Source organism: Drosophila miranda, chromosome XL (genome assembly GCF_003369915.1).
Source record: "Drosophila miranda strain MSH22 chromosome XL, D.miranda_PacBio2.1, whole genome shotgun sequence".
NCBI classification, from domain to species: Eukaryota; Metazoa; Arthropoda; class Insecta; order Diptera; family Drosophilidae; genus Drosophila; species Drosophila miranda.
Window position 1 is genome coordinate 17382925 of NC_046673.1, and position 19703 is coordinate 17402627.

A 19703-nucleotide genomic window follows, 5' to 3' on the forward strand; every position below is an offset into this window, starting at 1 on the left:
GGTGCAAATAGGGTTTGCTTACACAGAGAACTTATAAAAGTACATTGGAAATTGAAATCAAATGCTATAAATAGATGTCATAATTCAAATGTTTTCCGTACAAAATTATATTTTGTCATGATTGTCTTTAAATATTGAGAATAACACCCGATTAATTTTCGCTGCGCTCGCAACTGGTAAGCTGGCAACTCTTTTCGCTCACACGAATACAACACATGCACATCTTAGTCACACGCATACGCGCACACAACGGCAACGTCTACAAATTTTTTTTTCGTGTGTGTTCGACATTCATAATTTTTTGTGGTGGAGCGAACTGCCTGCAACAAAAAGAAAATTTAACCAAATTTGCCGAAAAGGCCGTATATATCGAACAAAATTAAAGTTAGCCAGAAACCTATCTCGTGAGCCCTGTGACCTGTGAGTGTGCAACTTTTTGTTCCACCCCGTTTTTTTTTTCTTGTTTCTCTTGCAAATCCCATTGTTTTTCTCTCTAAAACTACGAAATTTAGTGTAAAAGTGCAAAAGAACATAAGGCAGAACGTGGACAACGTGTTGGAGGTGGCGGCCAGCAAAGTAAACGCGCATTTTACGCAAAAATTTGATACAAAAAGTTGATAAAAACCGACAGCGGCTTAACAAATCTGCCCAAAGGTGTGTTTGTGTGTGCACTGTGCTGGTGTGTCTGTATAGGTTTTTGCTACGAAAATTTGTTTGTGCGTTGCGCTGCTTATTTTTGAGGTTTTTTTTTTGTGTTTAATTAATTTGCAAAAATTATTATTTTCCTGCAAAATTGTTGTTCTCTTTCTTTGTCTTCTTTTGTTCTTTTCGTTTTTGTGCGCGTCTCTGCCTCAGGCCATGTGTGTTTATGTGTGTGTGTGTATGAGGAGGGAGTATGCGTGCGTTCTGCTACGCGAAAAATATCGCTCGCATTAGTGTTAAAATTCGTATTAGGTGTTTAGCTAAATTGGTAATATTATTGATTTTGTGGCATGCCACTGTGGCTCATTCTACCTCAACCGCAGCCCCCGCACCCCCCCGCAAAGCCCATGCTTGGGGTTCTGCCGCGCGCGCTTACGTTGGTGTATGTGTGTGCCCAATGTGCGTGCGTGTGTCACCTAAAAAGAAATCAATAAATTTTAAAACAACAAAGAGCCGCACTCGCACACACACACGCATGGGTATTAAGTGTTGCAAAAATTGGTTAGATTTTCTACAATTTTGTGCATTTCCTTCTGGAAATTTCCCCGCCCCGCTTCTCGTTCCACCACACGCTCCCCCCTTGCGCTGTGCTCTTGACAACCGGCCATATTCCGCATGCACACAGTGGGGCGTGCGCGCGTTCGCCTGTCGTGTCTTCCGTCCGTCTATGCCATTGTGCGTCATATGGGCCAGTGTGACCGACCGATTACACTGTGCAGCAAAATACTCGTTTATGGTTAAGATTACACTTTTATGGGGCTTTCTTGTATAGTTCGTTTTTGGGGCCATATCGTATGTGTATAAATTGCATCTGACAGACATCGAGTGCTAGTGGAAGCTCCTTTCGAGTCCCAGCGATCAGGAATAAAGTCCCCAACCAGAGGAGGAATATTTCCGTTTCTTAAGGAGCTTTAAGAGGTACAAAACAGGTCTGTACTGTAAGAACCCAATCACCAGAGCGTACTATTTGCGGGGCATGCAAAATTCTATCAACTTGCTTCTATCAAAAGTTTCCACTTGCTTGGAGGAAAGTGAAAGCTAGAAAGCCCTCTACCACCAACCCAGACACAACCCACAGCGCACAAACAAGCACCAGAACCAGCAGCCAGCAACCACCAACAGGCTGCGTCCTTGAACACATTCTCATTGCAGCAACAAGAAAATTTATTTGTATTCACGTATCTCAAACAATTTTCCACTCTACTTTTGATTGTACCCTTTACAGAAACACACGGAGCAACACACCGTTTTGAAGTAGAGGAAGTAACAAAGAAGCAGCCCAGAAGAAGGAAGCCACCTAGAAGAAGCTGGAAAAAGTTGAAGGAAAGAAGAGAAAATGTCGAGTCTGCCACGCCGCATAATCAAGGAGACACAGCGCCTGATGCAGGAGCCGGTGCCTGGGATTAATGCCATACCGGATGAAAATAATGCTCGCTATTTCCATGTGATCGTCACCGGGCCCAATGACTCGCCCTTCGAGGGTGGCGTCTTCAAGCTGGAACTGTTTCTGCCCGAGGACTATCCGATGTCGGCCCCCAAGGTGCGCTTCATAACGAAGATCTATCATCCCAATATCGATCGTCTGGGCCGCATCTGTTTGGATGTGCTCAAGGACAAGTGGAGTCCAGCGCTGCAGATACGCACGATTCTGCTGTCGATTCAGGCTCTGCTCAGCGCACCCAATCCCGATGATCCCCTGGCAAACGATGTGGCCGAGCTCTGGAAGGTCAATGAGGCGGAGGCCATACGCAACGCCCGTGAGTGGACCCAGAAGTATGCTGTCGAAGACTGAATCCTTGTCATTGTCGGCACCTTATCATATCCTTGAACGAAGCAGGACGACACGAAAGCACGAGATGATAATGCATGGAAGGAGGATGATCTTGCGATGGGTGCGTGACGGGGACAGCGACTGGAGTTGTAGGGCGGGTGGGGTAAAACAATGCATAAGCATATATTAAATCTCTAAAGAAAAACACAAAAGAAAACAACAAATAAGAGAAGAAAATGTTATAAATAATTTTTCCTATTTTTTTTTTTTGTCTCGGGCGGGATAACCAACTTATTGTTTCCTTCTCTAAAATTAAGCGATCGAGATCCGGGTATGATCAGTGCGCAATGACGGATGGATAGGAGAGGTGTTACGTAGAACATGGCGAAAATATCGAAGAGAACTCAGATAAGATATGGAAGCGAGGGAGAGAAAGAGGTAACCATTCGTTGTAAAATTATATACCACAATACATGTATCCGAAATACCCATAGATTTCAATTCGTTTTGATTTCAATCAATTTTGATGGGGTCCGTTGGGGGGGTTCGGGCTTTCAAAGCCCCCCTCCCGGTATCTATATACATATATATATAAATCTATATCGCTATACATATATTCGTATCTGTATAGTAATCGCAACTGAATAAACACACACCAACACCCACAAGATTAACCTTTAAAGAGCCTAAATCTGAGCATTCGATAATAAATCAATTACGAGGACAAGCAACGTGTGCCAGAAATGGAAAGGTGTTTCTTTTTTGTCATCGCTTCATCGATTATTCCGTGGATATGTTGATTCGTATGTTTCATTTGATCAAATTTACATTTCAGCTATGATTTATTAAAGTTTTTTTATTAAGGCTGAGGGCAAGCGATAAATTATCGATAACTAGCTTCTTGGATTGATTTATTTCAACAAAATATAAAAGAATATTTTTGAAAAGTTCCATAAATGATCGATAATTAAACGATAACTTATTACTTTTAGTTTTCACAGTCCCTTGATTTACAAGTAATTTTTGTCCATTTCTATAAATTATCGATTGACACTTGAGCGTTGGCTGGGTTGTGTCTGAGTCGCCTCTTTGATAAGCAGATTGTTTTACTTGAACACTTTTTTAACCAAACAAGAAGCCTTTAAGCTATTAGTAATTTTTGAAAAAAAACACCACAAAATCACAAAAAAATTGATTTAAAAAAAAAAAACAATAAATACATACAATATATATTTATACAAAAAAACTAAACGTAGTGGCTTGAATTTGTGAACGTTTCAAGGGCAGTTCTCAATGAAAAATTATGTACAGTAATTAATACATTTTTTTTCACCCAAATAATAAAAAAAGAAGCAAATTAATGAAATAAATAAATAAAACGTAAACACAAATCAAAGACATGAGGAAACACAAAAGCAAAAACTAAACATATTTATTTCTAAGAGAAAATAAGAAATAAATGCAAAAATGAAAAATAAAAAAATTAATAAAAAATTAAAAAAAAAATAAAAATAATTAATCGTTGCGTCTTATTATGGATTGACGGGCACGTCTTTAATTCATGGGTTATGCATATCTTTACAGTGTAATCGGGCATAGACATTGATAGGTATTTGATGTATAGGACCTTTCTACCTATACGACGATAGGCTCTTCCTTGTGTCCGATTATTATGCTTCATTCCCTGAACCATTTATCAATGATCGACTTTTCGGTCGATCCTTGATATCCTCCCTGCTGGCTTCCGATTGATTCACTTGCTGTTCGACTTCCACGGTCATGTTGTTAATTGGTTCGTCCTGCTGCTTAGTCCTCACATCTTGACTCGTAATATTCTCCTTCAGGCACTCTGCCTTCATTTTCTCAATAACATACTCCGCTTCCCTAATTTGTACGTTTCGATTTTCCAACTGCTTTTCCAGGTCCTTAATTATCCTCCTTTGATTCCCAATCTCCAACTCATTGATTATGTTCTCCACATTGGTGCTGAAGTTGGTCTGGTTCGTGTGGGACTCCGCCAGGACTTCCCTAATCGTGTTGCTGTAGTTCAAAAGTTTTTCCATTTCCCTAGCTTTATCCATATAGACGTTCAGATGTGTTTGCAATCTGTTCAGCTGGTCATTCTTCTCCTGGTACGCCTTGCTGTTTTCCTGACACTTTTCCGCGTACTGGAGCACTGGTTCGGCAATGAGGAGGCAATAAGAGCTGCACTGCGTTAGTAGCTGGACACTGACTTTCACTGAATCCTGTTAGGAAAAACATCATGGAATTAACTTAAATTTGATTTGATTTAAACTTTCGATTAGTTTTTACCTCACTGACGACGGGTTGCACTCGTACAATGCTGGCTCTTGAATGTTGCAGTACAAACAGCAGAAAAATCGCAAAAAACCACCACATGTTGAATGCTCTGAGAAAACTGAGACCCAACCAAAGTTCGAGAAAGGGAAAACCAGACTGATTTGGTCCACGCATTGCACAGTACAAAGATGTGCAAAGCAATACGTGTTATCAACGATTCCGTGTAATCTGTAATGAGGAATATTAAGAGGAGTTCTGTAAGAAATCGAGTATTTTTCTATTAATTGGCGGCATGATAAGGCAGCCCATAGGGGATTCATTTCTTCAAGATATATACTCAAATGGAATCGGTTGAAGATACTTGCAGGTCATACATCGTACATAGGCTTTGATCCATTACGAGTACCTCTTCCTGACCATCCAAATTCTACAAACTTTCAAAAATTTAAAAAATTTTACAAAATTTGACATGAAAATGTGGTCTTCCCGTGGTTCCCGTCTGCTGTTGTCAATCATTTGCTGTTTGGTGGAAGTTTTGGGAGACCTGCGGGTCCCCTCGATATGTCGGTGGGTGTGCGGCATTTGGGATGCATAACCCTTTGCCCGGTGGTCCATGTCCATGTCCACTATTTCCCCCCCCTCCCCCCGGGTCTGGGCAGCAGATAGGGGGGAAAAAAATGTGTGTCCTCTTTTTTGTGGATCCTTTTTTTGGTGTTCTTGTGTGTGTGTGAGTTGGCCACACCCCCCAAAAAACTGAAACCGAAAACCTTTTTCCCGCCTCTGATTGGGTGCTCTCGCTCTGTCCATATGTGTATATACGTATATGGATATATGGGATATATACTGATTCTGGGAGATTGAGGCCCCTGGACACACAGGACACAGGACAGAGGACACAGGACTCTGGGCAGTCAAATGTCGAACCTAAAAGAATACTTTTTGCATTTTTTCTGTTCTTTTTTGTGTCTGTTGTGTTCTTAGTTCTGTTTTGCGTTTCTCTGTTCTTCCTTTTTTTTTTGTTGCCTTTTGCCTTTAGCCTCTCTCTCTCTGTCTCTCTCTCTGCGGGGTCTGTGTCGATTTTGTTTTTCCGGAAAATGTGAGTGGGTGCATTGGAAGGCACATGGTAAAACGCATATGCAAAGTGCGATGTTTGAGAGGGCCCTTCCCTGTGTGTGGGCTGGGGTGAGGTGGTTGTTTTTTTTATCGGCAGACAAAGGCGAGGCCGTGTGGCGAACGGGGCTGAGGGTGGTCCTGTCGGCTCGGGGCTTGGCCACGGCCATAACTATGGCTATTAATCGTTGCAAGCAACTATCAGCTGTGTGTCTCTCTTACACTCCTGGCACCCTCCCCCCCCATGCGTCCCTTTCCTTCCGACCATCTCTCATTTTACCTTTTGCCCAAGCCTTTGCATGCGCTTTTTTTTTTGTGTGTGCTCGAGAGAATTTCTAGTTTTATTTTTGGCATGGAATATAACCGGATAAATGGTCGCCTAGACACCTGATTCCCTGCAGATATACACCAGAGGGAGTATTGGCAGATCCCTCTCTTGGGGCAAAATACATGTAGAGGCAGGTAGGGCTTGGCTCCAAGAGAGTTTGTTAAATTCGTTTAACAGGATAGAAGATATCCGCCAGAGCAGAATCATACAGAATTATCATATCTTCTTGATTGTTCCCATCGGATCAGTATTATAGCCCGAACCAGCTTATAGCCTTTCACCACACAGCATATCTCTAGGGAAAGGTGGGATTTGTCGACAGTTGTGGAACTCCCACTGGCACTATCTACCATCCATAAAAAATATATCTAATGACAATAACAATAACAAAGTTTAGTGATTAAATTAGTGATTTAATTGCCTTAAACAAAATCAGTTCTGTTTGGAAGTTGGTTTGCCCTTTGGTCCAGCAATTTGGCTCCTTGAACACCTGGCCTTCGAACACTGTTAGTGCCAGAGCAACGATAGCCATATATTTGTACAATTTCCCAGTTTTTGGGTATTTCTAAGGGTCTTTTGAATTGAATTCTATTTTTTTTTTGCAAGATTTTGACAATATTTTTTCTACTAATTCTTCTTGGTTCTTTGTCTTTTATGGTGGTACAGTCACTACCAAGAGGTCATCTAAAATCAGCATTACATTTGCGTCTCGCTTGCTCACGAAATTCGCCATTTTGTGTGTGGGTTTGAAAGCTAATCGAAATGGGGCGTACAGCCTAGCTCAAAAAAAAAATGCACACAGAGAGAAGGATAGAGAACAGAAGAGGCGAAAAGGGGAAGAGAAAAACAAGTACGTAATGTAATGCAATGTCCGGAAGTACAGTCAACACCCAAAAAGGAAAAAACCCACACACAAACGGAGTGCAAAAGAGGACAAACAGACCAACAGACAGGCAGAGTAAAAGAGAGGGAAGAACCAGCCTAGAGACATGTCCATTCGGTCTTTTTTTTTTGTTTTTGGGTTTGCGTGGTCTTTGTGGAGGGGGTATGCGGTGGGGCTGAAGAGGGACGGATACGCTATGGCTATGCCACTCGCATCGCATTCAGCAAAACATCATCAAAATTGTAAAAATAAACAAAAGCCAACATGCATAAAACCAATTTCCATTAGGGCCCCACTCCCCACCCACCCACACACCCACCCACACACACACACAGCAGTGCATACACCCAAAAGCAACGACGCACACGCACATGCAACTCTGTGTCCCTCTCTATGTCTCTCGCTTGCTCCAACGCTTTCTGCTGGCGGCTGTCCTGTCCATTGCAGCATTGAACAAAGTTTTGTCGGTGGCATGTGGCGGCATGGGGCGTGGGAGGACTGGACCCTGGTCTGCCTATCGCTACCAAAAAATCCTCTAAAATAGCGAGAAATCGGAGAAGAGAGATAGAGATAGATAGAGCCAAGCCGAGAGCCGAGGCAGGAGAGCCGTACAGTGAGCTGTATCCTTAATTGATATCGCACACAGAGTCCGAGTCAAGGAATGACACCCCACCCCACCTACCCAAAAAAAAAGAAACGAGGAAAAACTAAAAAGCAGGCTCGGACAGGATGGGTCCTGGGCTCTGTCTACGTCTGTCTCTCTCTCTCTCTCTGTCTGTCTGTATCTAAGGGTTGGGTTGTGCGGGGGAGTTTTCGATGGGAGTTTGGGTGGGCTTAGGTTTTACACACACGCATGCATCAGAGGGGTTGGAAGGGAGGGGGAAACGCAACGAGGATACTGCATGCGATAGGTCGGAAATTTTTGCTTCGCTCGCAATCAACTCTAGGTCCTTCGTCCTTTGTCCGTCGCCCCCTACTCACTCGCCTTCTCACACGCCTCTCTCTCTCTCTCTCTCTCTCGCTCCCTCCACACACAGTGGCGCACCTGCAGCACAAATGTGCACAAAGGGGGGTATGTGTGTGTGTGTGTGTGTGTGGGTGGGACGTTGGCGGTTTGAGGGTTTTGTGTGTGTGTGTGTGTGCAGGACGCAGTAAAATGGCGGCATCCAAGCCGGGCCTTTGGGCTTGGCCGCCTCTTCTCTGTGTGTGTGTGTGTGTGTGGCCATTGGGTGTCCTGCGTGTCCTCCATGTGTGTGTGTGTGTGTGTGTGTGTGCTCTGCACTGCGTTTCATTCTTCCTCGTCTATTACTGCTTCTACTTCTGCTGCCATTCCCCCATTTTTGATGTTTTGTTTTGACTCGCTTTTGGGTAGGCCCCACACATCACACCCACCGCCTACCACCCACCACCCACCGCTCAGCTCCGAAATGCGAAAATGCGAAGTAATGTGAAGTTCATGCAACTTGGGTCTAGGGATTTCCAACCGTCTGTCGGTGTGTGTTTGTTTGGGGACAGGGGCAGACACATGCAACGCACAGGACCGCACACAGGCCGTTCTCATATATGGACTCACAGATAGTTAGTACAGTGCGTGACATTAATATAACTACGAGAAGAAAGCTTTAAAGAATATAATTCTCGAAAAATATACACATCTAGAAGACCCTTTTTTGGATAATTAAGCTGGATCTCAGTTGCTCTTTTGAAACGGATCTATTTTGGAAAACATTTCTTGTAACCATTTTAGAGATTTAGAATTTATTCCTTATAGAGTTTCAATAAGCTACTGCTGAAACGCACTGTCTATGGCTTGTACACATGTTTGTTTCTATGGTTATATGAAGATATGTATATATATTGTATATATATCCATTGGCTGGACACTCTCTCTCTTTCTCTCTCTCTCCAACTGACGTTCTGTCCATCTCGTCATATTCAATCCCTGCCCTGCCCTGCCCTGCCCTGCCCTGCCCTGCCCCCCGATTCAGATGTGATATGTGGCCTATGGAAAGTTTTCCGGGAATTAAGTTAACAAAACACACATTTGCTTATCGGTATTTGTATTTGTTGATGGGAGAGAGCATCACTTTACCACAGTGGGTACAGTGCTCCTGGGTATTAAAATACTTTAATTAAAGTTTATTTGATATTTCTTAGTTATTTTTTCATTTGGTCTTTAAACTTCTAGATTGTTGAATCTTTAGGTGATTTTTCGGAATTTATATTGTTTTATATGGATAGAAGAGCTACCTGATTGCATTTATTATTCTCTTATTTGTTGTTTATATTCATGGAAAGTTTTGTTGGTTGTTTTTATCACGGCAAAAAGGTAATTAAACTTTTTCCACATTTTTAAAACTCAAAGAGAGCTTAGGTGTAGATTAGATTTGTGGTGAAAGTGGATGTGTGTAACGCCCAGAAGAAAGCGTTTCCGACCCCACAAAGTATATATATGTATTCTTGATCAGTATCAATAGTCGATTCTATATAGCCATGTCTGTCCCGATGAGCGCCTAGATCTCAAAGACTATAAGAGCTAAAGCCTCTAAATTTTGTATCCAGACTCCTGTAAAGTCAGACTGTTGCAAGTGTAGCTCAAAATTGTACCACGCTCCCCTCCAAAGAAAGAAAACCAAAGAAGCATAATCATAGGGAAAGCCCATATCTACCATATGGCCGAATCTGGATCAGATCTGATAAATATTAGCCCCAGATTGAAGGCATAAATTTGTCCACGCGCTTACTCATCCTCTCTCTCTATCTTTCACACACTCTTCCTGGTACAGTGTGCGCTCTCTGGCGGAGGAGAGTATCGGGTATAAATGTAGTTTCTACCACGTTCCCGCTGGCTTATAACTTGGGTATTAATTATATTCTTTTTTTCCTTTTTGGCTGTGGGTGACCGACCACTGACTTTGACGATGACGAGCGGACCAAAAACTGTACGAAGTGGAGGAAGACCGCCTACGAAACACGCCTATTGTTGCCACCTCCCATACACACACACACACACAAGCACACAGAAGCACACAACCAGCCAGCCATACATCACTCAGACTCAGGGGGTGGGGGAAAAACACTCGAACGGTGCGGTAGTCCCTTCAAATGTGGCCCTGGCAACCCTTTGTCCAGGGGTGTGTGTGGCATATATATGTGGGGGTATCTGTGTGTAGGGTTACGGCGGCTTGTGTGGGGCTGGGAACCCTGGCTGCGCTTGGGCCTGGGTCTGGGTCTGGGCCTGGTCCTAGTCCTGGTCCTGGTCCTGGCCCTTGGCCGGACCAAACTTAACGGAGAACGTCGCTTTGGGCGCATTTCGCTTAACGTTTTTCAAGCAGAAAATCGATAAGTGCGCACGTACAGGAATATATATACCATATATATACACTATCCCCCACGCCCCACCATATGCCGAGTATACCAATATATATATCCCGAGTGCACATGGCATGTGGCATGGCGAGGGGGGCAGGGCAGGGCCAGGCAGGCACACAACACACACACAACATCATGCGTCGTAGGCCAGAGATGGTTTTTGCTTTTGAAAAACAGCTGCAGATGGAAGACCAGGAAAAATAGAGAACACTGGGCTTAGAGGGAGCTCCAAAAGGGACCGGTAAAAATACCACCACCTAGAGAGGTGGAGTTCGAGGAGCAACTGGAACTGGCCGCTGCTGCTCCCGGCTGGCTGTGGAGCTGGTGGGTTGATGGGTTGATGGGGGACTCTGAAATCCCTACGTGCGCTTTGCTGTTTCATCAATTATTTATTTCGGTTTTGTGCGAATGGACAGGCACACAGCGAAAGAGAGAGGACCTTCTTTAGCTGCTTTCCCTTCCTTTTCTTTCCTATTTTCGTAGTATATTGCTTCACAAATACAACCAAAACGTTTACCATATTGTTTACCTGACTGTTTCCATCAAATATTCAGAGATCAATTGAAGTGGAATATACGTATACGTACGTACCACCTGGTGATTCATAATTTATAGGAAAAATTCAGGCACCTGAGGCGGCATCGAGTGAGATATTCTAGCTACACTTGGATTTAAAAATGTCTACCAATATATTTGCACCAAGAGTGGAAATTGTGAAAAGAATTAACATTAGCATTAATATGAAAATACTAGGGGAATACTACTGGAACCCCCTGCCCACTAGCTTGGACGTCGAGGAAATATTTTTGTCTACAATAAATCGAAGTTGATCCAAATATATTTCATAGATAAATATATTTAAATTTAATAATTGCATCTGTATGTTTAATATATTTCCTATAGAATTTAATATATATTTTTTAAGTGTTTTATATTCTTTAATTAAATATATTTCGTATAACAAGTCTTTTGCATAAATTTATATTTAAATCACAGCGAATTCTATTTAATTTCACTATGTTTTTAGTTAAAAACCGGATATTTAATTTATTTATTATTTAGTTATTTACTTAAAGCTTACACGCCATGAGTAAATTATTGGACGTCGAGGCAATATTTTTGTCTACAATAAACCGAAGTTGATCCAAATATATTTCATACATAAATATATTTCAATAAAATATTTGCATCTGTATGTTTAATATATTTCCTACAGAATTTAATATTTATTTTTAAAGTGTTTTATATTATTTAATTAAATATATTTCGTCGTATACAAGTCTTTTGCATAAAGTTATATTTAAATCAAAGCGAGTTCTATTTAATTTCACTAGGTTTTTACGTAAAAACCGGATATTATTATTTAGTTATTTACTTAAAAGTTTTTAAATAATATTTACTTTAAATATGGGTGTGTTTCTCAGAGTGTATAGCAATAGATTGTTGCCGGGATACATGTATTCTCAACTTCAAATCATATTGAGAGTTGCGACATTTCAGTGTAGGGTTTTATCATGCTATAATCCCCCCATTGATAATCCCATCTTTTTGCAGTTAGTTTCCCCCCTTGGGAAAGTGCGAAGTTTTCCGCTGCAATGTGCAGAGAGACCAATAGAGGGAGAGAGAGAGTAGTAGCCTGGGCTACAATTAAAATTAATTACAAACTATCTAATTACATGGTAATATGCTAATCAGCCTCGCCTTTGCCACGCACTTGGCAACCGAGTTCTTCTGGTCTTTTGCTCCAAGTTGGCCTTCCACTGCATTTCCCCTGGTCCTCTCTCTATCTCTATATCTCTCCGAATGTAGTTTGCATGTCAGTTGTTCGTTGCATGTAAAACTTAATGAGATTTCTGCCATGGCCATGACAAACCCAAAAAAAAGGAACAAAAGGAAAATACACAATAAGAGAAAATCCACTAAAGAATTAAAATTATAGACAACATTACGACTATGGGTTTACCCCGTCGTTACTTGGATTTCAGCCGATTTCTACAGAATAGGAGCTTTAATGACTAGAGATTTTGGTATTGGAAAATACCTAAAATTTTGGTTACTTTCTTTCAAGTATACCATGCAGAATCCAGCCCTGCCCACCCATGTGTTAAGGGAGGGGGGGGTATCAAAATGAACAACATTCAGTGCACATTCGAGATGGAGACAAAAGTTCTCTCGTTCTTTGGTTCGATCTATGGCCAATTATTGGCAGCACTTTGGGGGGGGGGCTATAAATCAGCACAGCACAGGTGAGCGGCGGGCCAAGAGGCACTGCCTCCCTGGCAATGGCAATGGTGGCTGTGGCGGTGGCTGCTGGTAACAATGCCCACCACAAAAAACACAACAAGACGGCAGCCCAACAAAGAGTCATAAATAAATTTTTGCAACTAATTCTGTCAGCTCCTGTGTTGCCTGCCCATTGCCACATTGCGTTATTATTGATGGTTTGGAAATGGGATAGTGGTAACAATGCCCGGTCAAAAAACAATCCAAAACGAGGCTCCGCCAGTGGGTGGCCCCACTAATTCCTTCGGTGCATGATTAATGGATGTTTGCCTCAATTGTACACCTTCTTCTCCGCCTCTAAGTAGAAAAGTAAGTTTTGGTTAGCAAACAAGTCACAAAAAAAAAGACCAGCAACTAATTACAGAAGTTGAGATCCAGAAACGAAGCTGGGGACGGACATGTTTTAGTCATCTTTGTGGCTTGCTTTCTACAATACATTTGGCTTATGGTCTACCGGATACTGATGTATCCTCCCCATCCTGAGCTCCATCGTCGGTTTCTTCATCGTCCCACATTGCCATGTCCGAACCGCCGTCGTTTTCATCGCTCGATGTTGGCTTCGGTCTGTAGTCCCTTCTATACGGCGCAACGATCCCGAACTTCAAGCTCGATTTTAAATCTAAGTTTTTCCATTTTTTATTCACTAATTTACAATCAGATCTGTTTTTGTTTTTCTCGCGAAATTCGTTCTTTTATTTCACTAGTGTAGGGAGTGTCATGTATCGATAAGCAAAAGCTGCCAAGTGATGAATATCGATTTGGATTCCGGTATTATTTCCACCTCTAGATAAAATTATCTTTGTTTCTTGTCTTCAGCGTGGAAAAATAATTACAGATGGATGTGGATGGCCTAAGAAAGCATAAATAGTGCCCTGCGAATAATTGTTACATGTGTATAATTGATTTAGCTATAATCAAATTCCGAAAAAGTGTTAAAGTCCTACGACGGCGCCTTGCGTAGTATTCTATAGTATGTTTTGTTTATGGTTTAAATGCAGATCCATTCATTGCTGTTCAGTCGTGTTGGTGCTGGCCCCCCTCCATCTTGAGTGTCCACCTTCTTTGATTTTGACATCCTTCTGTATTCAAAAACAATAAGATTATTGGGAAAAAATGTTCCCGAGGACTAGGACTTACTAGAATGTCCACGCTCTAGTTCTTCTTTGCGCCTTTCTCCTCAGTCTTTGTTTCTGGAGTTTTTTTTGGATTGTCAGCAAATTTATTGATGCCAACGCAGGCACGTCCAAGAAGACGCCGAATGGTACCGGGTTCAGCACGTAAACCGCCGTAGTTGAGCTCTGAATACTTCTTGGCTATCTGTTCATTGACCACACGCAGATTCTGCTGAAACGCTTCCAGTCTCTTCCGATGGGCGTCTGATTTTATGCGCACATTCGGGGCACTCGGTTTGGATGACTCTAGTTTCGAAGTGGTGGCCGAGGTCTTCAGCCGCTTACAGGATGGGGGACTGATAGGATCAGCGTCATCTGAGCTTGATAAACTTGTCCCTGCATTGGGCGAGAGGGATGGTCCTATTGCTAAACGCATGGCGGCGGCACGCATCTTGTGAAGTCTTTTCTTGTTAACGCCGCGTCGCTTGTAGTCCCAGCTGTTGCTGGTATCAGAAGAATCGGTGCTCGAGTCGCTCAACGAAAAGCAAAGATCTGGACTGAAGTGCCGATACGAAACCACCCGCTGCTGATCTGCGGCATCCACTGTGATACCTTCAAATTTCTCGTCTGTTTCCACATCTGAGCCTTTTGCCTCTTTTTTAATAGCGTTTTCCATTTCTTTTTTGCTGTTCGTCAAATTATATTCACAAGCAGACATTTTTTTCTCCAGAGAAGTGTTCTTCTGTCAACAGAACGGTGCTGGTAAATGACTTTCCTGTCAAGTAAAGAATGTATCGAAGTGGAATTTTCTATTTATCTGCACAAAATGGTACAGTGTTGCAAAATGCACAGAAAAACGAGGACAGATTCGGCAATCTGGTAGATATGGTTATCCTTTCTGATTGCGCCTTTTTAGTTTTCGTCTTTTGTGGGGGCGGAAGTGGGCGGAGCGAATCAAGAATATATACATATGTATACTTTATGGTGTTGGAAACGTTTCCTTCTGGACGTTACACACATCCACTTTCACCACAAATCTAATATACCCCTATACTTATTTTGAGTATCGGGTATAATAACATTATTTTGAATGCTTAAAATGTATATAGTTTTTTTCCAGAATAAGATTTTACCATAAAGTCCATTCGAATATATTTAAGTATATTTACAGTACATTTAAGTATTTTTAAATTTTCAGATTTGTTGATGAACACTGATCAGTAATGCTGGCACCAGTCTAGACTAGTATTCCCTCTCTTTTGGGTCTTATTTTACGGTCAGAGACGACAGAGAAAGATATGCATTTATGTGTTTGCTGTTGTATTGAGAGCAAAATAAGCCCCGAAAAGAGAGCGCGTTGCGGGAATATTTGAGCCGTGTATAATTTCAACATGGACCAGGCTACTCCGTTTAAATAGGCCTTTTTTTTATTATTTTCAAATTAGTAATTTCTCCTCCCGCTATGAAATGTGACCTCAATAATTACCTCAATTTTAAACCATTTAAAACCAAAAGCCTAAAAACGAATAAAAATATACATAACGATTTTTAGATTATATATATTATGGCCCATTAATCAAGCTTAGGAAGCTGTTATAAAAAATGTTCACCTAAGAACTTTCTAGAACTTGGCAAATACAATGCAAGTCTGATGCAAAAAATTATAGAGGTATAGCAAAGTTATCCGCTATTCCTAAAATGTTTGAGAGGGTTTTAACTCCGCACTTGCAACATCTCTGCAAGTCACTTATATCTCCAACTCAGCATGGATTTATAAGGCGGCGATCAACCACCACGAACTTGTTAGAGTTTACCTCTTTTATTATTAAAGGCTTTCAATGTAACTTACAGACGGATGTTATTTACACCGACTTTAGTAAAGCATTCGACTCTGTAAACCATTCCCTTTTAGCGCATAAACTTGACCTTTTAGGGTTTCCGCCCAACCTCCTGAGATGGATTTCTAGCTATCTTTGTTCTAGGTCTCAAAGAGTCCTCTTCAAAAACTCCCTCTCTTTACCAGTAAAGGTTTCTTCGGGAGTACCACAAGGCAGCCATCTAGGCCCCTTACTCTTCACACTCTTTATTAATGACTTACCTTCAGTATTAACATACTCTCGAGTACTTATGTATGCGGATGATGTTAAACTCTGTGTCCAGTACAAGGACATTTCATTTCATTCTCGCTTGCAATCCGATCTCAATAACTTTCAGTCATGGTGTTGTGCAAACTTGTTACACCTTAATGCCTCGAAATGCAAAGTTATGACATTTCATCGTTCTAGCCCTTTGTTGGCTCCCTACACCCTATTTGGTGGTTCTCTTGAGAGAATTACCCTGGTGGATGATCTGGGTGTTATGTTAGACCCCAAGTTAAAGTTTTCCGAACACATTTCTACCATGGTAAATAAGGCCATGGGCGTGCTTGGGTTTATAAAGAGGTGGTCAAAGGAATTTGACGACCCCTATATAACAAAGACTCTCTATACCTCGCTTGTTCGTCCGATCTTAGAATACGGCTCCTGTGTATGGTGCCCTCAGTACAAAGTACACCAGGACCGTATAGAATCAGTACAGAAAAACTTTTTACTCTTTGCTCTGCGGGGCCTTAACTGGGATGCGGGTGTAAGACTCCCATCTTACTCTAGTAGACTACTATTAGTAAACCTCCCATCCTTAGTTAACCGTAGAAAAATGCTTGGTGTGATATTTATGCACAACTTGATCAGGGGTGACGAAGACAGCACTGATCTGTTGAGCCGCATAAACTTCACGATTCCTATTAGACTGACTAGAAATTTTATACCGTTGTTCCTTCCACTTTGTAGATCGAATTATTCCTTGCATGAACCGTTTAGGGTCTTATGCTCTACCATATTATATCCACCACTAATTCTCTTCCTCTTATTAAATTATTAATCCTTACACACCTTTCTATTAATTAGTAACTGTAGTGGTATTTGTACTTTGATTGCATGCTTAGTTTCTTAGTAAGTTTAGTACTAATTTTCCTCGAATGTTAGTCTAATAGCTATCTTTCTTGCATGTTCGCGTTTGGTTCGGCTACGCACCGCGCGTCATGCGGCAGCGCCCCTCGGTCGGTTGGGCGGGAGGAGGGCTGCGTTTTGCCTGGGATCCGCGCGTAACAGCCTTCTGCTGGTGTCACACGGGCCACTTGACGGTGCAGTAACTGCATCGCCTCTTGAAAGATGCAGTCATTGCATGTCAACGTCCACAAACATATGTCAAAATGTGAAATGTAAAAAATGAGCTAATGACAATTTATACATATATGAAAAAATATCAACTAAAATGTAGATGTGTAATCTCTTGTATTTTTATATGGCCCTGGATTTGTTTTTATTATGTTGTAGTTTCCCAATATGTTTTTCCACCCATCCCAAAGCTTATTCCAACCCATAAGTAGACAGTAAACTCAAAAACAAAGCCACACGCATACATATGTGCACATACATATGTGTATATAAAACACGTAAATGCGTTTGGCGCAGACAGAAATTATCGATCCAAATGCTAAACATACACACTCGTAATATTTAAGCAGCCCCAAAAAGTAAAACACTTGAATAGACCCTACCAACAAAAAAAAAAAAAGAAAAAATATTGGTCCAAGAAGCGTCAACGACGTCAGCTTGGGAGTGGAAACGGGGGTGGATGGGCCACAGCCAACAGCGTTTTTATTGCAGCTTCTTCTTGATAAAATAATCATGACCTAACACAATAATGGTGTAAATAACCGGGTGGTAAATGCGGGGTATTCCACTCCCGTTTCGCGCCTTTGGGGGCAAGCAGTTTGAGAGGCATTGCCCTTTCCGAATCTCGTCCCCTCTCCCTCTATTTCATGTGATGACGCAGAGCGGGTCGCTCTTAAATATATCTGAAAAATCTACATGAATATCTCAAGAATACAACAACAAAAGACGAAAAAATGAATGCAGTTTGTCTCCCGCTTTTCATACTTCCCCTCCCTGCTCAAGAACTCATTCTACCCCCCCCACCCCATCACACCATCATCATAGAAGTAATCCCACACTTAAGCCCAGATCCCATTCTCATACCCAGTTCTCGACCACCGGCTGGTTTTATTTGATTCGGGATGCTCGTAGAACAACTGACCGTGTGGCCTAATGGATAAGGCGTCGGACTTCGGATCCGAAGATTGCAGGTTCGAGTCCTGTCACGGTCGAACAAAAGTTAACTTTTTCTTTTTTTTTTTTGTTTGGCTTTTCCTAAACTATTTTTTATTTTATACAACAATTTATTATTAGTTAAAGGCAATGCCAAGGATAGCATTGTGTCCCGCCTGTTGCCTGCCAGAACGCTATGTGGCCTTTACGACACACACTTGGAACAAGCAGTCGTGGCCGAGTGGTTAAGGCGTCTGACTCGAAATCAGATTCCCTCTGGGAGCGTAGGTTCGAATCCTACCGGCTGCGCTTTGACTGAGGCTTTGTTCCGGGCTTTCTCAGGCTACATTTTTTTTGTAATTTTTGCCTGCATTTTATTTAAAATATTAATAATAAACATCTAGCAACTAATTCAATTGAATTGAACAAAATTGTTCAGGGAATCAATTTAATAATACAACTCAATACACTCAATACAAATTCGGGTTACTTGAATTTTATATTGTTTAAATGTACATAAATTTTAATTAAATATCCCATTAACTATTCTCAAATATAGCTAGAAATTTCGGTACTTATATCGCAGAGATAAACAAAAGGGCAATACGAATCCATATCTCTGTTTGGTAGATTAGGGAAACTATTGCCCAAATGAAGCTTGTTTCAGTCTTGATTGTTATCATTTATGATCAATTAATTTGATAATCATTTAGCATACCATTCCCATTCAATCTGCAAAAAAGTCTGTCTGCGGTCAGGCCAATAGCAGTCGTGGCCGAGTGGTTAAGGCGTCTGACTCGAAATCAGATTCCCTCTGGGAGCGTAGGTTCGAATCCTACCGGCTGCGATTGATGCGGGAGTCTTCTCTTCTCTCCAGAGTCTTTTTTTCCATTTTATTTTTCATTTCTCATGAAATTCATTTCAAAATTCTATTAAATTTGATTTCCCCATTTGAATAATTAATGGTATGTCGGTGGGTTTGTCGCCTCGTCTGCATTTTTGTGTCGCCGTTTGTCTGGCAGAGACGTAGATCCCACCGCACACACAGATACGCACCAATACCAGCACGGGAAACACGCACAAATTATTTACGTTTACTGCCGACTCGTCGGGTGTTCGGGTTCGTTGAACCTTGGCTGAACCTTCTCCGCTTTTTGTATCTTTTTCGGCTGCTTTTATTTTTGTACAAATTATTTGTTTGGCTGGCTTTCCTTTACTTTCGTTTTGCCCTTCCGTCTGGCATGTGTGTGTGCGTGCGTACGCCAAAAAAAGGCCCGAAATGTGTCCTGTCTGCTACGGTCCTTTTGCTTATGGCTTGGGTCGTGCCAAGGGGTCTTTGGTCGGTCATCCGATGATTGGCCAGAAACGGTAATTATTTTATGACTCTTTGTGTAAAGAAGGAAATTGTTTAAAGATTTAAAGTTTATTCAGGGGCAGCATACTTTGGGGACACAAGTCCCCCTGTAGTCTACCGAAACATGTGTGTAATCAGAGGCAGATCCATGAATGCTGAGCTTGGCCACAAAGTAATGTAATCCCTGCCAATTGGCATACCAAATTGAAAGATTTATTGGACTCTTTCATGCCTCAACCATGTACAAATCAACATGTGGCTGCAACCGAGAGCTGGGCGCTGGGAAGGGGGGGCAACTTTTCAGTGCAACAGGGAACTCTTTTTGCTGCTCTCACATGA

At 41.7% G+C, this 19703-nt stretch overlaps 3 protein-coding genes and 3 non-coding genes across 8 annotated transcripts; 4 read left to right on the forward strand and 2 right to left on the reverse strand.

The window, feature by feature from the left end:
- The first annotated feature begins 231 nt into the window (after window positions 1-231).
- LOC108164647 (ubiquitin-conjugating enzyme E2 N) lies at window positions 232-2966 on the forward strand. Of its 2 annotated transcripts, none has more exons than XM_017300497.2 (2): window positions 232-420; window positions 1928-2966. In XM_017300497.2, exon 2 carries the CDS (start codon window positions 2039-2041, stop codon window positions 2492-2494), a length of 456 nt encoding a protein of 151 aa, XP_017155986.1. In that variant the 5' UTR covers window positions 232-420; window positions 1928-2038; the 3' UTR covers window positions 2495-2966. The 2 variants fall into 2 exon arrangements, with proteins under 2 accessions (XP_017155986.1, XP_017155987.1); XM_017300498.2 differs by lacking the exon at window positions 232-420 and adding an exon at window positions 581-654.
- Window positions 1928-4928, reverse strand: LOC108154357. The gene is made up of 2 exons (XM_017284656.2): window positions 4787-4928; window positions 1928-4719 (listed from the first exon to the last, which is right to left on the reverse strand). Exons 1-2 carry the CDS (start codon window positions 4871-4873, stop codon window positions 4144-4146), a joined length of 663 nt encoding a protein of 220 aa, XP_017140145.1. The 5' UTR covers window positions 4874-4928; the 3' UTR covers window positions 1928-4143.
- A 7917-nt stretch (window positions 4929-12845) lies between these two features.
- Window positions 12846-14623, reverse strand: LOC108151248. Of its 2 annotated transcripts, none has more exons than XM_017279775.2 (3): window positions 13888-14623; window positions 13113-13826; window positions 12846-13047 (listed from the first exon to the last, which is right to left on the reverse strand). In XM_017279775.2, the coding sequence occupies exon 1, from the start codon at window positions 14578-14580 to the stop codon at window positions 13903-13905; it is 678 nt and encodes a 225-aa protein (XP_017135264.1). In that variant the 5' UTR covers window positions 14581-14623; the 3' UTR covers window positions 12846-13047; window positions 13113-13826; window positions 13888-13902. The 2 variants fall into 2 exon arrangements, with proteins under 2 accessions (XP_017135264.1, XP_017135256.1); XM_017279767.2 differs by having other exon boundaries at window positions 12851-13047; window positions 13113-13829; window positions 13888-14622.
- Window positions 14624-17996: 3373 nt separating this feature from the next.
- Trnar-ucg lies at window positions 17997-18069 on the forward strand. The gene has a single exon. It is a non-coding gene; the product is annotated as a tRNA-Arg (tRNA).
- Window positions 18070-18237: 168 nt separating this feature from the next.
- Window positions 18238-18319, forward strand: Trnas-cga. Its single transcript has one exon. It is a non-coding gene; the product is annotated as a tRNA-Ser (tRNA).
- A 456-nt stretch (window positions 18320-18775) lies between these two features.
- Window positions 18776-18857, forward strand: Trnas-cga. Its single transcript has one exon. It is a non-coding gene; the product is annotated as a tRNA-Ser (tRNA).
- The last annotated feature ends 846 nt before the right edge of the window (window positions 18858-19703 follow it).